This window comes from Branchiostoma floridae, chromosome 1 (genome assembly GCF_000003815.2).
Source record: "Branchiostoma floridae strain S238N-H82 chromosome 1, Bfl_VNyyK, whole genome shotgun sequence".
Lineage (NCBI taxonomy): Eukaryota > Metazoa > Chordata > Leptocardii > Amphioxiformes > Branchiostomatidae > Branchiostoma > Branchiostoma floridae.
In genome coordinates this window covers 3,887,520-3,904,243 of record NC_049979.1, presented here as the reverse complement: position 1 = coordinate 3,904,243, position 16,724 = coordinate 3,887,520, and the positions used below count along the sequence as shown (strand labels likewise).

The 16,724-nt window shown below is 43.8% G+C and overlaps 2 protein-coding genes across 2 annotated transcripts; one reads left to right on the top strand and one right to left on the bottom strand.

Annotated features, from left to right (window-relative positions):
* Nucleotides 1-9,993: 9,993 nt before the first annotated feature.
* Nucleotides 9,994-11,093, bottom strand: LOC118425818 (retinol dehydrogenase 14-like). Its single transcript, XM_035834919.1, has one exon. It carries the CDS (start codon nucleotides 11,044-11,046, stop codon nucleotides 10,075-10,077), a length of 972 nt encoding a protein of 323 aa, XP_035690812.1. The 5' UTR covers nucleotides 11,047-11,093; the 3' UTR covers nucleotides 9,994-10,074.
* Nucleotides 11,094-11,233: 140 nt separating this feature from the next.
* On the top strand, nucleotides 11,234-16,580 carry LOC118425825 (delta(3,5)-Delta(2,4)-dienoyl-CoA isomerase, mitochondrial-like). Its single transcript, XM_035834931.1, has 9 exons — nucleotides 11,234-11,512; nucleotides 12,100-12,253; nucleotides 12,469-12,557; nucleotides 12,943-13,064; nucleotides 13,737-13,850; nucleotides 14,385-14,455; nucleotides 14,811-14,882; nucleotides 15,377-15,527; nucleotides 16,142-16,580. Exons 1-9 carry the CDS (start codon nucleotides 11,464-11,466, stop codon nucleotides 16,235-16,237), a joined length of 918 nt encoding a protein of 305 aa, XP_035690824.1. The 5' UTR covers nucleotides 11,234-11,463; the 3' UTR covers nucleotides 16,238-16,580.
* Nucleotides 16,581-16,724: the final 144 nt, after the last annotated feature.

The following is a 16,724-nucleotide window of genomic DNA, read 5'->3' as shown; positions in this document are numbered from 1 at the left end:
CTACTTTATACATCCTCTGTTGTCCTTCATTTTCTGTTAGGAAATTGCATAAAACGTAAACCTGCATAGGCATACAAAAAGTCATGAGAAAACGGACGTTTCTGACAAGAATTTTCATTCAATTTTGGTCCGTCACAACCGCTATGACGTAAAACTTTACTGCTTGCGTAGATATAAAAATGGCGGGAAAATTGCGGCGTACGTTTAATTTTGCCCGTTCAGCCGTAGTGCGGGCTATCATGCAACGGTTCGTCACACTTTTACACGAGATGTAGGTCAAGAACAGAAATTCAAGATTGCTGTTGAACCATGCTCGTGTACCGTGTGCACTTGTGATTATTTATTAATATTTACAAATCCGGCGCTGAACGTGACAATGTGTTCGTCCCACGACGAGCTCGCCTGCCCCGAAAAAGAACTGAAAACGTTTGGCCTTGTTGTCTTCGAATGTATCGTTATTGAAGCCTATTCAAAAATGTGTTGAACATGTGGATGTCTGAAGTGTGCATACCTCGGAACTTAATGTTGTTGCACCAGTAGATCTCCTTAAATTCATCGCTGATTTATTTGGCGGTATTATGATTAGTGGCGGTATTATGATAATGGACGTTAACCTTCTTGGCGAAGGTAATGAATAGATATCTGGTGTACTGACAAACAAAAGAAACAAAGGACACCCAAACCAAGGCATGTGTAATCAACTTTCAGGGTATACGCAAAACATCAGACCTATCTGTCTTGGCCAACATTCTCCTTACATTATTTTAGGTACCGAAACTCACCCCGTTCATGATACAAAAAATGAAACGGTTCTATCGGTTACTATCGGTTAGGCCAGCTGAAACGGATAAGTTTTGTCATCATGGACGGTCTGAAACGGATCTGAAACGATAGGAAACGGTTTGTTCGGAACCTCCTCGCGAGGTAGTATTGAAACGGTTTCTTCCTTCTCCGGAATTGCGAATTTGCATCATGATCGCAAAAGCGGCGCGATCCGTTTTACATCCGGGCACGTGCGTTCATATTTGGTGGCGCCACGGGGGAAAAGTACAATTTTTAATCTGTGATTCTGGTGTTTCGGCTGCGTTTTCAATCGTAAAATTCGTTTTTATTATCGGACCGCCTCCTGGTAGACTGAGAAGTCTGCAGTCCTGATATCGCAAGGGGAATGTGTCAAGAGATCCAGTGGAAATGTCATAGCATGGCATATATCGAGACCACAAGGTATTTCTAAGGTCATGACAGAACCCAGCTTCGAATTCAGTAAGACATTGGTTCAATTTTTATCAAAGACTCAAAGTCTGACACAGAACTACAAGTTTGGGCAAGATCACAACAACCTCAGGGGTCAGAGGTCGCATTACCATGCCTTTTCAAGGAACTGAAACGGTTTGCAAGTTTGCATCGTGAACGCAAAATACGAACCGTTTCCTGTCGTTTGCTGTCGGATTTACAGGCCTAACCGATAGAACCGTTTCATTTTTTGCATCATGAATGGGGGGGGAGAGGACTCCGTTGGCGACAGCGAGTTGTTACCACCAAACTAGACTGTAACTAGAAAGGCCAACATTTGCTCATGAGCAAATACAGCGTATTTCACTCCACCATGACCCCTACGTATACACAAAAATGTCGGCCTGAAGATGTCTGAAGTTAAGATGAAATATCCTGTCTCTGTCTATAATTAGCTTTAAATGCAGGACTTTTACGGTAGTTTTATCACCGCGAAGTGAAAACCACCGCGAGCATTTCCTTCGGTAACACCTTCCCTCTACATGTACGTACTATACATTATCACAGTATTATAATAATGAAATGTTTGAGGTACTTGCCACTGTAAAAACACTCGAATATAGCATTTTTTTTTAGTTTGCATTCATTTATTTCTCCTTGCGACATAGCTACTGTATGACACAATGGTAGAAAAGTAGTACTGTACTACGTATTCAGAGGGAAGTCTTCCCTCTGAATACGACATTATTATACATTAAGGAAAGTGACAGCTGATCACGCCAGCACTGTCAAGTCAAAAGGGGACTGTCTGTACGTAGCACTCTTGCCGAGTAACCAGTAAGTGGTTTCCGACTGGCAGTTCTTAGGCGCCCGTTTTTAAATTACGGTACGTGACTAGACAACAGTGGGATGTCGTTTCCGCGATCTCAAAACCACCGCGAACACTCCATTTCCCGGCTACCGTGAAATTGAATCTCATCGAATTTAAATGCATTTAAAGTATTTTTATATAACAATTAATTGTTTTACAATATCTTCCTGTACACTTTGCATTAAAGGGTATAAGACATCAATGACACCACTAAAAATTAAAATTCTCTGAAATTACATTTAACCATATTGATATTCCTTAACACAGCCATTTGCAAAATTATACACCCTTCTGATGATCATTGAACATCAAATTGTATGACTTCAGGTCTTGAGTCTTCTCAATAGGTAATTAGATTAAACAGTGACTCCCCTCTTGTGACGTCAAAATGAACATGGCAGGCGGTTTGGAACTTTGCATTGTGACTTGCAAGGAACTTTTTTGTGAAGCAAACAAAGCAAATATTCTGATATCTTTTAATTGCATGTAATCATTGTGATTAAACACTTCAGCTTATTAGATAATGTTTTTCGCAAGCCATGGTGAAAGCTAGAAGTGTGGTTTTCGATGATTTGAAAACCAATAAAATAAGGAGGGTTTGTATTTGATGTAGATTTTCAAGTTCATTGAATAATAATAATCTTTATTGCAAATTCATGCCCGAGGACTAATTGCATACAGGGTAAGGTAGTAGTGGTATACATAAACATACTTAACAAAGAAGGGAAATGATAATCATAGATAAATAAAAAGGGAATAACGTCTAAACTAAATCAATTTCTACTTAAGCTAATTGATGGGTTTGACTTCTTTTCCGTATGCAGTAGAAGATGAATTGTCCAACATTTTCATATATAAAGGGGTTGGACGACTTAAGCAAGAAGATGGATTTTTGTTCGTCGGTAAGATTATAAAAGCTTGGGAAATTTTTGTAGATTTCAAGGAAAAGTTTGATTCTTTCGGAACTGTAATGTGAACATTGACAAATGAAATGCATTTCATCTTCCACTGCTTTCTCTGAACAGTATTTACATGTTCTCTCGTCAACGGACAGTGTTACTATTCCTGATACAGATAATAAGACAATGTTGTACAGTCAAACCTGTCTATAGCGGCCACTCAAGGGAGAAATGTGGCCACAGGTAGACATTTGATCACTATGGAGAAAATGTTGATCAATTGACTACGAGCAATACGTTTCACATGTTTGCAGTATCCACTAATCTTTCTCACCAACTAACATTGTCTCGATCGTCTCAAAATTCAACTGACCCTGCCAAAGTCAAATCTACCGAAAATGATTGATATTGCCGTGCACAGTGTTGGTAAATTCGCCTACAAAGACTTGCACTCGTACGCGTACCTTCCGCTACCGCCAAAATGACCCTGTAGGGAACTCCAAATCCTCACAAACTATGATTTTAAACCGGGCGCAGGGTGACATAAGCCTGATGTATGGTCACTGTAGGCAGTGTTTATGTATCTACGGGACCGGAAATCGTGTGGCCGTGGCCGCGTTGGACAGGCGGCCGCTATAGACTATGGGAAAAATCCAAGAGACCAACAAAAAGTGACCGCAATGGCCAGGTGGTCGCCATGCAAAGGTGGCCGCTAATACAGGCTTGACTGTATTTTGGTGTCTTTTAAATCAAAAGGTGGTCAAATCTGACTGGAAGGTGACTTCAACCTCCCAGACATAGACTAGGAAAATCTTTCGGTAAATCCCAATATTCTCTGTAAACATTTTTGGAGTTAGTGAATTTGCGTCTAGACCATGTATTCAAACAATCAAAATGCATGAAGAATATCCAAGACATGTTTTTTCAACTAATAATCTATCATTAATCGATAACTGCTCCGTGCTACCTGGGATTAACTATACTGTGAGTTTGTGGACAATTAAAACAGTAATGGACAAACACGTCCCAACCAAGACAGTAAATAACGCATCACCTTGGATAAATAGTAAAGTTAGGAGACTACGTACACAGATAAGTAAATACACCTTTTTCACGCGGCGGCCATTGTAGATCGAAAACGATGTCAATGAGACAAACAGACAAAATTTATTTAAAAAATCATCTCCCATTTAGTTTTCCCTCAAAACCACACAAATTTACACAACATAAGATCAAATAATTATCATGACTACAATGTAGTGTTGTGCACCGAAAAGATGTAGCAATTTAGAGTAGCGTAGACTGACCCCATAGTCCCTTAAGAGATGCAAAATAAAACATGATAATGCAAGTATTTGACGAACATACAGCCATTGTCTTATTTGTCGATTTTCTAATTACCATGCTATCATTTGCTGAACTGCTAATTATGGACAGTCTTTTATTTGCCACATTGGCCTCGGTTTCGATCTATCATGTCCGCCGCGTGCAAAAGGTGTACAGACAACGAGCCTAAAACTCATATAGAAATAACCCTGATGAAAACTCACTTATGAAATATGTAGTCTCTATCTGTACATCTTACCCTGTGAAGGCAGGCTTCTTATTCTAGACTGACTGGTCTCCAGTAGATTTTGAGAAACAAGTCTTACCTATACACCGAGGCTCCTCTCCCGGCCAGGTCATGTTGGACAATAGGCAAACGTAGTCACCCGTTAGCTGAGATTGCTGGTAATTAGTTGGAGGTCCAACCAACAGTTCGTCTTCATCGGAGCACTCCACACTACAGCGACCTTTCACGTCGGGGTAGTTATAGTGTTGATAGTCGTAGTCACAGTCCACAGCCTCTACTGCTGCGTCTGGCCACGGGAAGTCACCGCAGGGCTTCGGTCCCAGATCTGTACAGTCAAACTGTGATGTATATAATTTCATTTTGACTGGAGTTGGACAATCAAAAATTAGGTAAATCCGATTTCAGTTTAGAAGACAGTTCGACTTTGCTTCAGAATAATTTCTACCGAGAGAGATGAACTTTTGATAATTTCATACTGTTATCTTGTCTAGCTAGTCTTCAAACCAAGCAACGAGCGCTTGCACCGTCAGCTGGGTGTGTGGCTGCCACTTTATCATCATTAATGTGACTCTCAGATGATTACTATTATCGTTCACACTACAATGTCGATATCGATGGCTCTACTGTTTGTAAAGCCCCCTTTACAAATCAAGAATTTAGCTCGGCCGAGTTGTCAGCGAGCTCGAAATTACGAGGAGGTATGACCCTGATGCCGACGAAGAGAGTTCAGTTCAGTTCAGTCGAGGACATCGTCAGATGCCAACACGGGAAGCATGCTGGGAAGAAGAGAGAGAATCCAAAAGAGAGCATGTAAAATCATTCTCGGAATTCACTACACTGACTACGCTTCAGCACTTTCAACACTAGACCTCAGCACACTAGCTGACCGACGAATCAGTATCTGCGCCACTTTCGCGGAGTCGTTACTACGATCAGAGTTCCGGGACTGGCTCCCTCCATCCAGACAGCACGTGACTGGACGTTCCACTCGCAGTGCAGCTCAGAGAAACTGGACATGCCACTATGCCGTACGGACAGATACACGAACTCGCCTATACCATATCTTGTGAACTTACTGAACAAGTGACTACCCCCGAACTGAGCACTAATCCTAATGTATGTTACACTGCATTGATAAGACACTTGATTGTATGTAACTATATTGTTGTACGACAACCCTTCGTTTTGTTATTTTTATAATCCTCACGGAACGACGAGTTCCCTTCAATAGTATGGGTACAATTCTCAAATGCTTGTAATTGTACTTCCTTTTAAGATTGTAAGATAACGAAGAGATTTTATCATGGCTGGTTTTAATGTACATAATTGTAAATGACGGCGCAATTCAGCTACTGCTGCGATGCCGTGCATCTGTAATAAAACTTGTCAAACTTGTCAAACTTGTCGAAGAAACTCTGCCATTTGTTCGTCGACATCAGGGTCATACCTCCTCGTAATTAAGAGCTCGCTGACAACTCGGCCGAGCTAAATTCTTGATTTGTAAGGGTTGGCGGAAACGGCTGCCCGGTCGGTCGGCGGAAACCCCTGCCCGATCCGGTCCGGAGGTTGATTTGGGGGATTTCGAGTATTGCATACAGCAGAGTAAGGTATCTTGTGCAGCTGCGCCTTCTTGCAGCAGAAAGCATTGTAATCTCAATATCAAACATACACTCATCGTAGAATAAACGTATACAAAACCGTGTCGAAATTTTGGGCGGGGTTTTGGTTGGAAAACGGCTGGTAGTATTTTGTATCTAAATTACAACGAGGGTAATCGTGTACATGCTGTAAATCCGATCGTAATTACGGCCGTATTTACGGGGCGCTATCACGTGGAGAGCGGTCGGTAATATTAAGAATATTCATCTTTTGAATACCGTGTAGACGGAATATTAATTAGAACATAATTGATTATTAATCAAACAGCCTGAAACTGCAATTCTTTGATTGATCACGATGTTATTTTCTCACATGTCGGAAATGAAGAAACCCGCAGATAATAAAGATTTAACCAAGGATTTAACAAATGTGTTCGTGGCCAAAGCACTAAAAGTCAGCAGAATCCCATCCAGTCTCAGATCGGCAGAGCGGCTAAGCACGTCACCGGAACGTACTGCGCCTGCGCGAAAAGTATAGACATGCTAAACCTTGCTAAACCCCCGGTTTACTAAAGGGCCGCATTTAAGAAAGTACGTGCGTATATAAGGGTAAAATCCCGTGTACGTTTTACATGAAACCATGTCTCTAACATATACTGTGCAACAAGCGGGATTTCAATGCAACGTTGACCAAACCAAGCCCCAAAACACCAGGGTTCGCGCAGGCGCAGTACGTTCCGGTGACGTGCTGAGCGGCTAGAGCCCAAATAACACCGCGATAAACAACGTGGCTCGAGAAAATTTTTTAAATAGCAATTAATCTTCAACACGAATGCCTCATACTCTGATCAATGTTCATATCTTATTTGTCTAAAGCTATTCCGAAGAGCAAATAATGATAAAGTTTACTACTGTCCCCTATTAGAAGCGCCTCACATATATCCATGTGGCCACACGCACTGCGTCTTTCGGGGTCAACGACCTACTGTGCGCCGCATGGAATGCCGAAAACCTCCGATGAATTACACAATCAAACCTACAATCAATCAAACCTACAGTTTTCTTATTTCAGAGTATATAAATATAAAACTAGTGTTGGGGATAACATTTTCGAAAAAAAAATCAAGGCGCTTATCAGTTCTTACTGTGAGGACACGCGGCTCATTATCGACCTTATAAGCGTTAATGAGCTGGCATCACCGAAATCTGGTGTTTACCGTAAAAAGTGTATACAATCGAAATTACGCCGTTATTACGGTTATTACGGTCATGTTTACGATATTAGTGCTACTGTTCAACGTAGGGTCAGCCTACACGAGAAATGCACCTAAATTACTGTTGCGACAGCAAGCCATATTGTTTACACTTGGTACACTCGAAACCCCCCAAAACAACCTCCGGACCGGATTGGCAGTGGTTTCCGCCAACCCGATTTGTAAAGGGGGCTTAACTTAGTGCTTGGTTTAGCGTGCTGACTAGGGCAATGATTAGACCACATAAATAGTTAACAGCCGTATACTACCTCCTACCAGGTATTGAGTCAGATGTGTACGCTGTGGTAGTCCACTGACCAGACCCAAGCGACAGCACTCCACAAGCGGCGGTCAGCAGTGGGAGCAACATGGTGCAGCAGACGTGAAGACACGGGAGGTCTCCTGTCAGTAGCTGTGGTGCTGCAGTATTGGGGTCTTTATAGTCTTTGCTGAAGGCCGCCCGTCTCATTAATCATGTAAAAATACATATTATCCGGAACTTGTCAGACACCGGGTGTTCGTCACATTATCCGGGCCGTTAGGTACAGTTTGTACAACTGCATTGTCAAATCATTTTCCCATCCCCGTGTTCTTTATAGCAATGTTACTCAACAATACTTACTGCAATTTATCACACATGGTTGATCATTTTCCTTACAAAATCTATTATTATAGCGATGTTCGCTCTGGGTACCAAAGCAGAAGATCGTGTACAACGTACAATTGTATCAACTGTGTCGGATGCATGCTGCATTTTCGAAGACCTAACCGGACAACATGACTCAGACCTAACTCTCTGCAACCCTCAGAACAAAAAGATGATAATCATACACGGCATTTTTTCTTTCTTCAAGCCAAAATCCGATAAGAAGTAGTCCTGATATTACAGTTGTCACTGAGACGTACAGGTGCAAAATCTGTGAAGTGGTGTTCGCCTGATACTTAAAGATCACTTTTACATTTTTTCATTGTCCACAGCCCCGCACGACATGTTCATTAATCTCCGGTAGCAACTGATAAATGACGTAATGGACGTCGTTGTGGCTGGATGAAAACATATTTTATGATCCAAGCAACTGTATTATTTTGCCGCTGTGTCAATTTACACTAGACAATAGTACTGTATCATAATGTAGTGAAATACACATTTTCTACTCTAATGTACGCCACTGTTGTAAACTCACATAGCACATATTCGGATATGGCATACCAATACTTATCCCAGAATTGCTATGGAAATAGAATCTTCATGAACATAAAAAAACGTGCAGTTCTGGAGAATTGAATCACAACACATGGTGTGGCCCCAGTTTGTTGTCTGTTTCCTGAGTGTTTTTACAGCGTATTTCTTGCAATAACAAATCAATGGTGCGCGTGTGCGTTTTTTTCCTCTTCAACTCTTGTGTCTATCCTATGAGTTTATATGATAGTAAAAATTCGACGGGCCTAGGGTAAGGAGCGTGAGAGGGTAAGGGTAACATGGAGGGTAAATGATACCATTTGGAGGTAAAACTCCCCTGGAACATCATTCTCCTTATACCCACCGTAGTTAGTCTGGTAGAGACTAAGTCGTGCAGGCATTTATACTGTAAACACGTTACTGCGTCTATTGGCTGTAACCATGACCATGGCTATCGTCCGTGTGAATCAGCCTGTCTGCTGAATTAGTTTGAATCCGCTATTTTATCAGCTAGATATCCTACCCCCTCCGTAATGTTTCTATAAGTAATTTCTGCCTCACGAAATGCCAAAGTGGACAAATATATATGTTTGACAAATGAGTCTGCTAATACATCAAGAACTTGAAACAGCTGCCTGGGCTCCCGTATAAGTATATCGCGAGCAGTGCAGTGTACAGCTACAGTTCGGCGACTACATACCTTCAACCCCACAAAGTAACTTTCTTTAAAAAGAATTAACTTTGATGGCCCGACCTACCTTACATACCATTACCAACCTTGGTCAAAATGTAAAAGCGACAGAGGTACAGACATTTGTGGCTGAAAGGTTAGGATGTTTTGATGGACAGATTGGATCGGCTAAATAACACATCGAATTTTGTTAAAAAATATAAAAGGCAAGGAAATCCTCAAACCCTTGATGCTCGTCGCCATATATGCATGGAACACTTGATTGATTCACATGAGAAGCCTTGCGCTGGTGTTTGGTCCTCCCTAGCTGATGGAGAAAAAAAATGGGAAATTTCACTGTCCCCCATACCACAGGGAAATACTAGTAGTAAAGTGAAGAAGGAAAGTAAAACGAAAAACGTTTCAGTAAATTGTGTGACTGTATTGATCTATGTAAGTGAGTTCATATGTATAAATTAACAGGACAAAAATGTATAACCAAAAGATACCCTGCAATAACGTTTATTGGTACGTGCATCAAAATACCGATAAATGCAGAAACTTTCATATTCTCCTTGCATACCAGATTTGAAACTACAGATTTTTATAACACCGTTACTTTCAGGGCCATTTTTGGCATGTCGTTTTATTTACAGTTGCATGTCTTGAAGAAATTCCTGCAGGCTGCACAATAATGTTTACCCCCATCTGTCTAACTCTTTAATTTGCAGAAGTAACCAGACTTGCGTTGTTGCTGCGTTTATTACTCGTTCTAAGTCTGTTGTTGCGTTTATAACTTATTGTAAGTCTAGCCCTACGAGCTTCTCGCTGACTTCCCAGAGTTTCTTGGCGACCCCTTCGTCCGTGGCCGCTGGGTCCAGCGGACTCTCCTTACACTGGCGGAAGTACCTTCCTGTCACCCCGTCCAGCTCCTCGGCTACAGCCGCGTACAGAACCGTCTGCGCGCCCTCCCACGGCGTCCCCAACAGAAACATCGCCAGCGGCGCGAACAGGACCTTCTTCCAGAGCGGGTGGTGGACATGGCGGCCTAGGTTCGTCCAGACCATCCCGGGAGAGACGGAGTTGACCGTGACACCTGTTCCCTCCAGTTGCCTGGCCAGCTCGCGCGTGAACAGGTTGTTAGCGAGCTTGCTGTTGGCGTACCCGGCCGCCCTGTCGTAGTAGATCTCGCCGTTCAGGTTGTGGAAGTCTATCTTGCCGCGGCGGTAGAGTTGCGAGGAGAGGACCACCACCCTGCTGGGAGCGGATCGCTTCAGCAGGTCCTGCAGCAGGTTGGTGAGGAGGAAGTGGCCCATGTGGTTCACTCCGAACTGCAGCTCGAACCCGTCCTCCGTCGTCAGGAACGGCGTCTGGAACACCCCGGCATTGTTGATCAGGACGTCCAGCTGCGGTTCCTCCTTCAGAATCTCTTCGGAAAACTGTCTGACGGACGCTAGAGACGCGAGGTCGAGCTGCTTAACCACCAACTCGCCGTCTGCGGTGTGTTTTCGGATGTCGGCGGCCGCTTGTCGTCCCTTCTGCGGGTCCCGGCAGGCCATGATGACGCGGGCTCGGCGCCTGGCCAGCTCCAGTGCCGTCGCCTTCCCGATGCCGCAGTTCGCTCCCGTGATCAGGACGGTCTTCCCCGCCATGCCCCGCTGGCTCCTGCAGATGCCCGGGTGGAAGTAGAAGCGCCTGATCAGCACAAGAGCTACCCCGGCGCCTAAAACTGCAGCCGGGACCGCCAAATCCTGCACGGACGGCGCCATGTTGGAGACCTGACCTCAACCTTTCAACTTTGAACTCTCTTCACTGTTGTTCTACTAGTCCCAGTCGTCTTCTCTGTCACAAAATTAGCACTACAGTGTAATACGAGCCGTCTTTACCAGCTATTCCGTTGACAGAGAAGACAAACTTTATGCATACACCCATCCAAGGACGCAGAATGAAGCCACTGACACAGAATCTTCTCAAGAGTCTACCCTTACAATGTTGAGCGCTCCCTAGCAGTTTGGTGAAGTATTGCAGGACCTAAGTTCCAAAGGTCAGCAGGTCAATGCACGAGAGGACACTGCCGAGACGTCAGAACGGGAACAACACGGCGCTGGGCTCACCCTTTACCCGCTAAACAAACCCCAAGTTTCCCCCGATCGAACCTTAACCCCACCGGGTGGTTGTACTGCTGCATGGCGACTCTGGGCATGTTGCTGGGCGCTACCAGACACCGAGTAGCAGGTGAGGTATCGCACCCCTCCCCCTTACTTCTGTTATGCAACGATAAATACTAGTATTTTGTAAAACCTCTCCCAGACTAACTCATGTTATATTCAGATGTGTTCTGTGTGGCAAGAAGATCGGTTAACTGACGTAAACGTTATCCAAAATTGTATGTAACCGTTACGCAATGTACAGATCATAAACAAGTGCCACACACAAGACCCTTCTAAACTAGAAAAGTTTAATAGTACTATTTAAGATTAAGTATTACACGCACATGATGCACCCCAAAGACTTATCGGCTCCATCTCCTTATAACCAACTTCGTTCTTCTAATATATGCAGGCTTCCATGACATTTCCACATTTACCCTAGACTAGAAAAGTAAGTGCTACTAGTCTGTGTAACACAAACTCCGCTGTCCAGGGCTGTAACTGGCCGGCGGATGTTGGGCGGGCTGCTATAAGCGAGATTTAATCAGGCTAGTGCTACCACCATTATAAAAAGTCCAGAAACCTGTCAGAAAAAGTGCCCAACACACAGTTACTGTGCTGCGCAACTGTTTATGTCCCATAGACCCATAAACACCCAGTTTTCCCACGCAGGTATCAGTATCAGTCAGGTGCGAGCCACGTTCCAGCGAGGGATGTCGGGGTACCAGTTCGAGTCGCTGGCGGTGACCAGGCCACGGGACCACGTGATGCAGGTCGAGTTGAACCGACCCGAGAAGAGGAACGCCATGAACAGGGCCTTCTGGAGGTGACTGAGAACGTCCATGTTGTTTTATGTCACTGATGAAAGACACCGGGTGGTTGTCTGAAATGTCTGACCGTTTCCAAAATTGTATCCAGTTGCTTGAGTAACTGCTTTTTGGCGTATCTTATTACCTGGATGTCTAACCTTCATCGACATGTCCCTGTTGTTTGTTAGCTGTTAATGTTGTGTATCAACACTGTTTCTGGTGTCCCCTGTAGGGAGATGGTGGAGTGTTTCCAGGCCATCACAGCTGAGCCTGACGTCAGAGCGGTGGTCGTGTCTGGGGCAGGGAAGATCTTCACTGCAGGTGAGCAGGGCTTTCTGTTTGTAATCATTTGTGATGGGCCAAGACGTCGTTGTTTGTTCTTAATTTTTCTTTAAGTGTTCCTGTAACCATCCCCAAGACTGAACTTGGGTGATGCAATATGAGCAGTCACTGTTTTTTTTCCACATCACACGACTGATTAGATTACTTGTTAATATCTAAATTGGCAGATCAAAGTACAAAGTAATATGTAAATTAATATTTTTTTTGTACACCACCCACCTTCTGCCTGCCTTTACATCACCGTGACACCATCATGATCGCCTCTATCATGAGTTCCCTGTGTGTAGAGGGATTGAATATGTCTTAACGGTTTCTGTTGCTCGTTCCTGACGTTTCTAACCCATTCCCGTTGTTCTGTCCCCAGGACTGGACATGGGTGATGTAATGAGCTCGTTGTTTGTGGAGGGAGCGGACATCGCCAGGAAGGCCATCAGACTCACTCCTACCATCAAGGCATTCCAGGATACCTTCAGTGTCATTGAGAAGGTCAGGATTGGGAATTGAGTCTAAAACTAAAAGGCAGGGTTATTTCTAAGCATGAACACTTACCTGCATCAGTGAATGCCATTGTTTCAGGGTTAAGTCTTCGTCCAACAGTAACAAGAGAAAGGTCAGACTCATTGAGTTGGTCTGTATAATTAGCTGCTTCATGGTCTGAAATGTGCATGTGCAGTGTGATGCATTATGGGTAATATGTCAAAGTTGAAAGCCCCCACCAATCTGTATGTAACTTTGACATGTCACACTGCACCTCACACTTCAAGCTGTGAACTAGCTTATTACTTTGTTTGTTTATCTCTCAGTGAACGAAGCCAGTGATAGCTGCAGTCCACAGTGACTGTGGGGGGGGAGGGATGTGACATCAGACTGTGTTTGTTTATTTGTTTGTTTATTTCCCAGTGCCTAAAGCCAGTGATAGCAGCAGTCCACAGTGCCTGTGTGGGGGGAGGGGTGGACCTGATATCTGCCTGTGACATCAGACTTTTGTTTGTTTATTTGTTTGTTTGTTTATTTCCCAGTGCCCAAAGCCAGTGATAGCTGCAGTCCACAGCGCCTGTGTGTGTGTGTGGGGGGGGGGGGGGGGGGAAAGGGTGGACCTGATATCTGCCTGGGATATCAGACTTTGTTTGTTTATTTATTTGTTTGTTTATTTCCCAGGGCCCAAAGCCAGTGATAGCTGCAGTTCACAGTGCCTGTGTGGGGGGAGGGGTGGACCTAATATCTGCCTGTGACATCAGACTGTGTACGCAGGACGCCTGGTTCCAGATTAAGGGGGGAATCACATTTCACATGCCTGAATCTCACTCAGACTTACATACTGGTAACCGGTAAAGCCTGTCATACATAGTCGACCATGGCCTACCAACCTTCTCCAGACCATGGTTGGGAATTAGTTGTGAGCAAGATAATCTGTGGTTGGGAATTGGTTGGCCATGTTGCATTATACATGAAAAGTCAGCCAGGAGTTATATTCTGCTTGGATGCAATCCGTGTGGAGAAACCTGGAGCTAGAATTCTACTCCCAACCCAGCACTGACCTTGATTCGGAAGTGTTGAGGAACAAAGTCATGGGAAAGTCCTGGATGTGTGACAGGGGCATAAAATGGTAGAACACATCAGTTTTATAAAAGAATTGTTGAGGAGAAGCTGTGACAGGGACCATTAGTTCTGAGACACTCACACAACAGGACATACAACTCAGCAACTTCAGGTTATTTCACATACATTTCGCAGGATCCTTTCTAGTTGTCTTTATTAGAATTCAAACTTAGTGTTGTACTGACGTCCATGTTCCTGTGCCTGCAGGAGGTTGACATCGGGCTGGCTGCTGATGTGGGAACCCTGCAGAGACTACCCAAAATCATCGGGAACGACAGGTATTCTATCACACCTTTTAAACTTGATGTAAAGGCCTGCTCAATGTTACAGCCCTGGATAGCAGAGTTTGTGTAACACAGACTGTGTCAGGGATCCCAGCAGCAGTATAATCAAACAATGGATAGTGAGTGTGAGTGAGTGAGACTACTAAGTCATTTTTCCAAGAAAGATATTTCGGAGACAAAGAAGTATCCATGTGTTGTTGACGGCTCTACTGTGTATGTTTTCCCAGCCTAGTGCGAGAGCTTCTATCACAACTAATCCTTGATATGTACTTCTTTATGCATTACTTGGATCATAGTCTTGAAGTGTATCCATGTGTTGTTGATGATTCTATATTGTCTATTTTCCCAGCCTGGCACGAGAACTGGCCTTCACCAGCCGAAGGTTCGAGGCAGAGGAGGCAAAACAGATGGGTCTAGTCAGGTAGGGTTCATCATCATCCTTATGTTGCCCTGTTTGACCAGACCAAGACCAGACTAACTCTACTATTATATGCCAACAGCCTCTGTCGTTCATGATGTTCTGTTTGTCTTGGAACAGTACTCTGACGTCATGAGCAAGATGAAACACATTAGTTAATGTAGGCAGGGTTCTCTCAACGGAAAATAGAAATAATTCAAACTTACAGCCGTGGATTTACATTTTACAGTAGAGTTTTACAGGTCAGCTGAAACAACATGGTTCCCACAATGTTATAATATCTGTCTTTCCAAACTAAATCCAGTGGTATATACCCTTATCATCGTCAGTAATCTTAGTAACTCTAACCCTGCTCCCCTTCCCCCAGCGGTATCTACCCTGACCGTGCGGCCGTGTTGGAGGCAGCCCTAGACCTTGCCAGCACCATCACTAGTAATATCAGTAACTCTAACCATTGCCAGTAACATCAGTAGCTCTAACCCTCCCCCCTCCCCCAGTGGTATCTACCCTGACCGTGCGGCCGTGTTGGAGGCAGCACTTGACCTTGCCAGCACCATCGCCAGTAAGAGCCCCATCGCCGTGCAGGGCACCAAAGTCAGCATGGTGTACTCCCGGGACCACTCAGTACAGGAGGGGCTGGACCATGTGGTAAGGCTTTTTAAAAAAATAATTGTAAGGGGGAGCACTGTGATGGAGCAGAGAGAACAAACAGGGGCGATGGGGTTGAAGTTCATGTATGTAGACTGTTGCCTGGTGGGAGTGGTATGCTCTGGGTCTACCAGTGAGAGATAATTTCTCTAAATAACTACTTATGACAAAATTTCATACAAAATGCACAGAATTACAGTTCATAGCTAGGGAAGCTTTCAAGACACACTGTCTCTTTATCCGAAAATAGTTTCATCAGGTTGGTAGAATATATACCAGGTAGTTTTCATTTGGGAGTTTCCTTGTCACATGACAAGGAAAATAAGAAGGATTCTCTAAAATAAGGAGGATTTTTGGCTCAAAGATCCAAGAATTGAGCCCTTTGCTCTGGGTGTCTGTTTGACAAATTTCTTATGATGTGGTTTGCGTTTGCATGATGATGATGATGATTAGCCTGGTACCTAAGTCTCCTCTGTCCTCTCCGCAAATACAGAAGAGACTCAAGAGGACAGGAGAGACTCTGGAGCTATAATACGGCTGGATAAAAGGCTAGAGTATGATGTGGTTTACGTATGCATGACTACGATGATGATGATGTGGTGTGTGTTTTCCAGGCCCTGTGGAACAGTACCATGCTGCAGTCGGAGGATGTGGTGGAGGCGGTGCAGGCCGGCATGCAGAAGAGGAAACCGGAGTTCTCAAAACTATGATTCAATATCACCCAGTAAAACAGCGCTCTTATACCTCATACAATTCACTTGTGTTGTAAGATGTGTGGTAGTGGACAGCCATGGTTTGTAGAAGCAGTTTTGAAGACCGAGTTCTGCATACTATGAGCTCTCCCACCATAGAATGTAAAGCTGCTTTCTAATACAACTTATTATTCGATTTTACTGTTATAGCAAAATTTGAAGTGGGGCTATGATGTTGATAGAACTGACTGTCAAAAGTTTGAGAGGGTTAGTTTTGAAAGCTGAGTTTTGAGCTCTCTCACTGTGAAATGTAACAGAGATCTCGTAACACAATTTTTTGGTCATGATATCTGTAGTGGGACTACGGCAGAACTCACTGCGGAAGATTAGAGAAATCTGGTTTTGAAAGCTGTGTACTGATATACAAATACATGTATGTGAATGCTACCATTTGAGATAAAAAGTATGCTGTGATATATATTCCACACACAAACACAGTCGATGA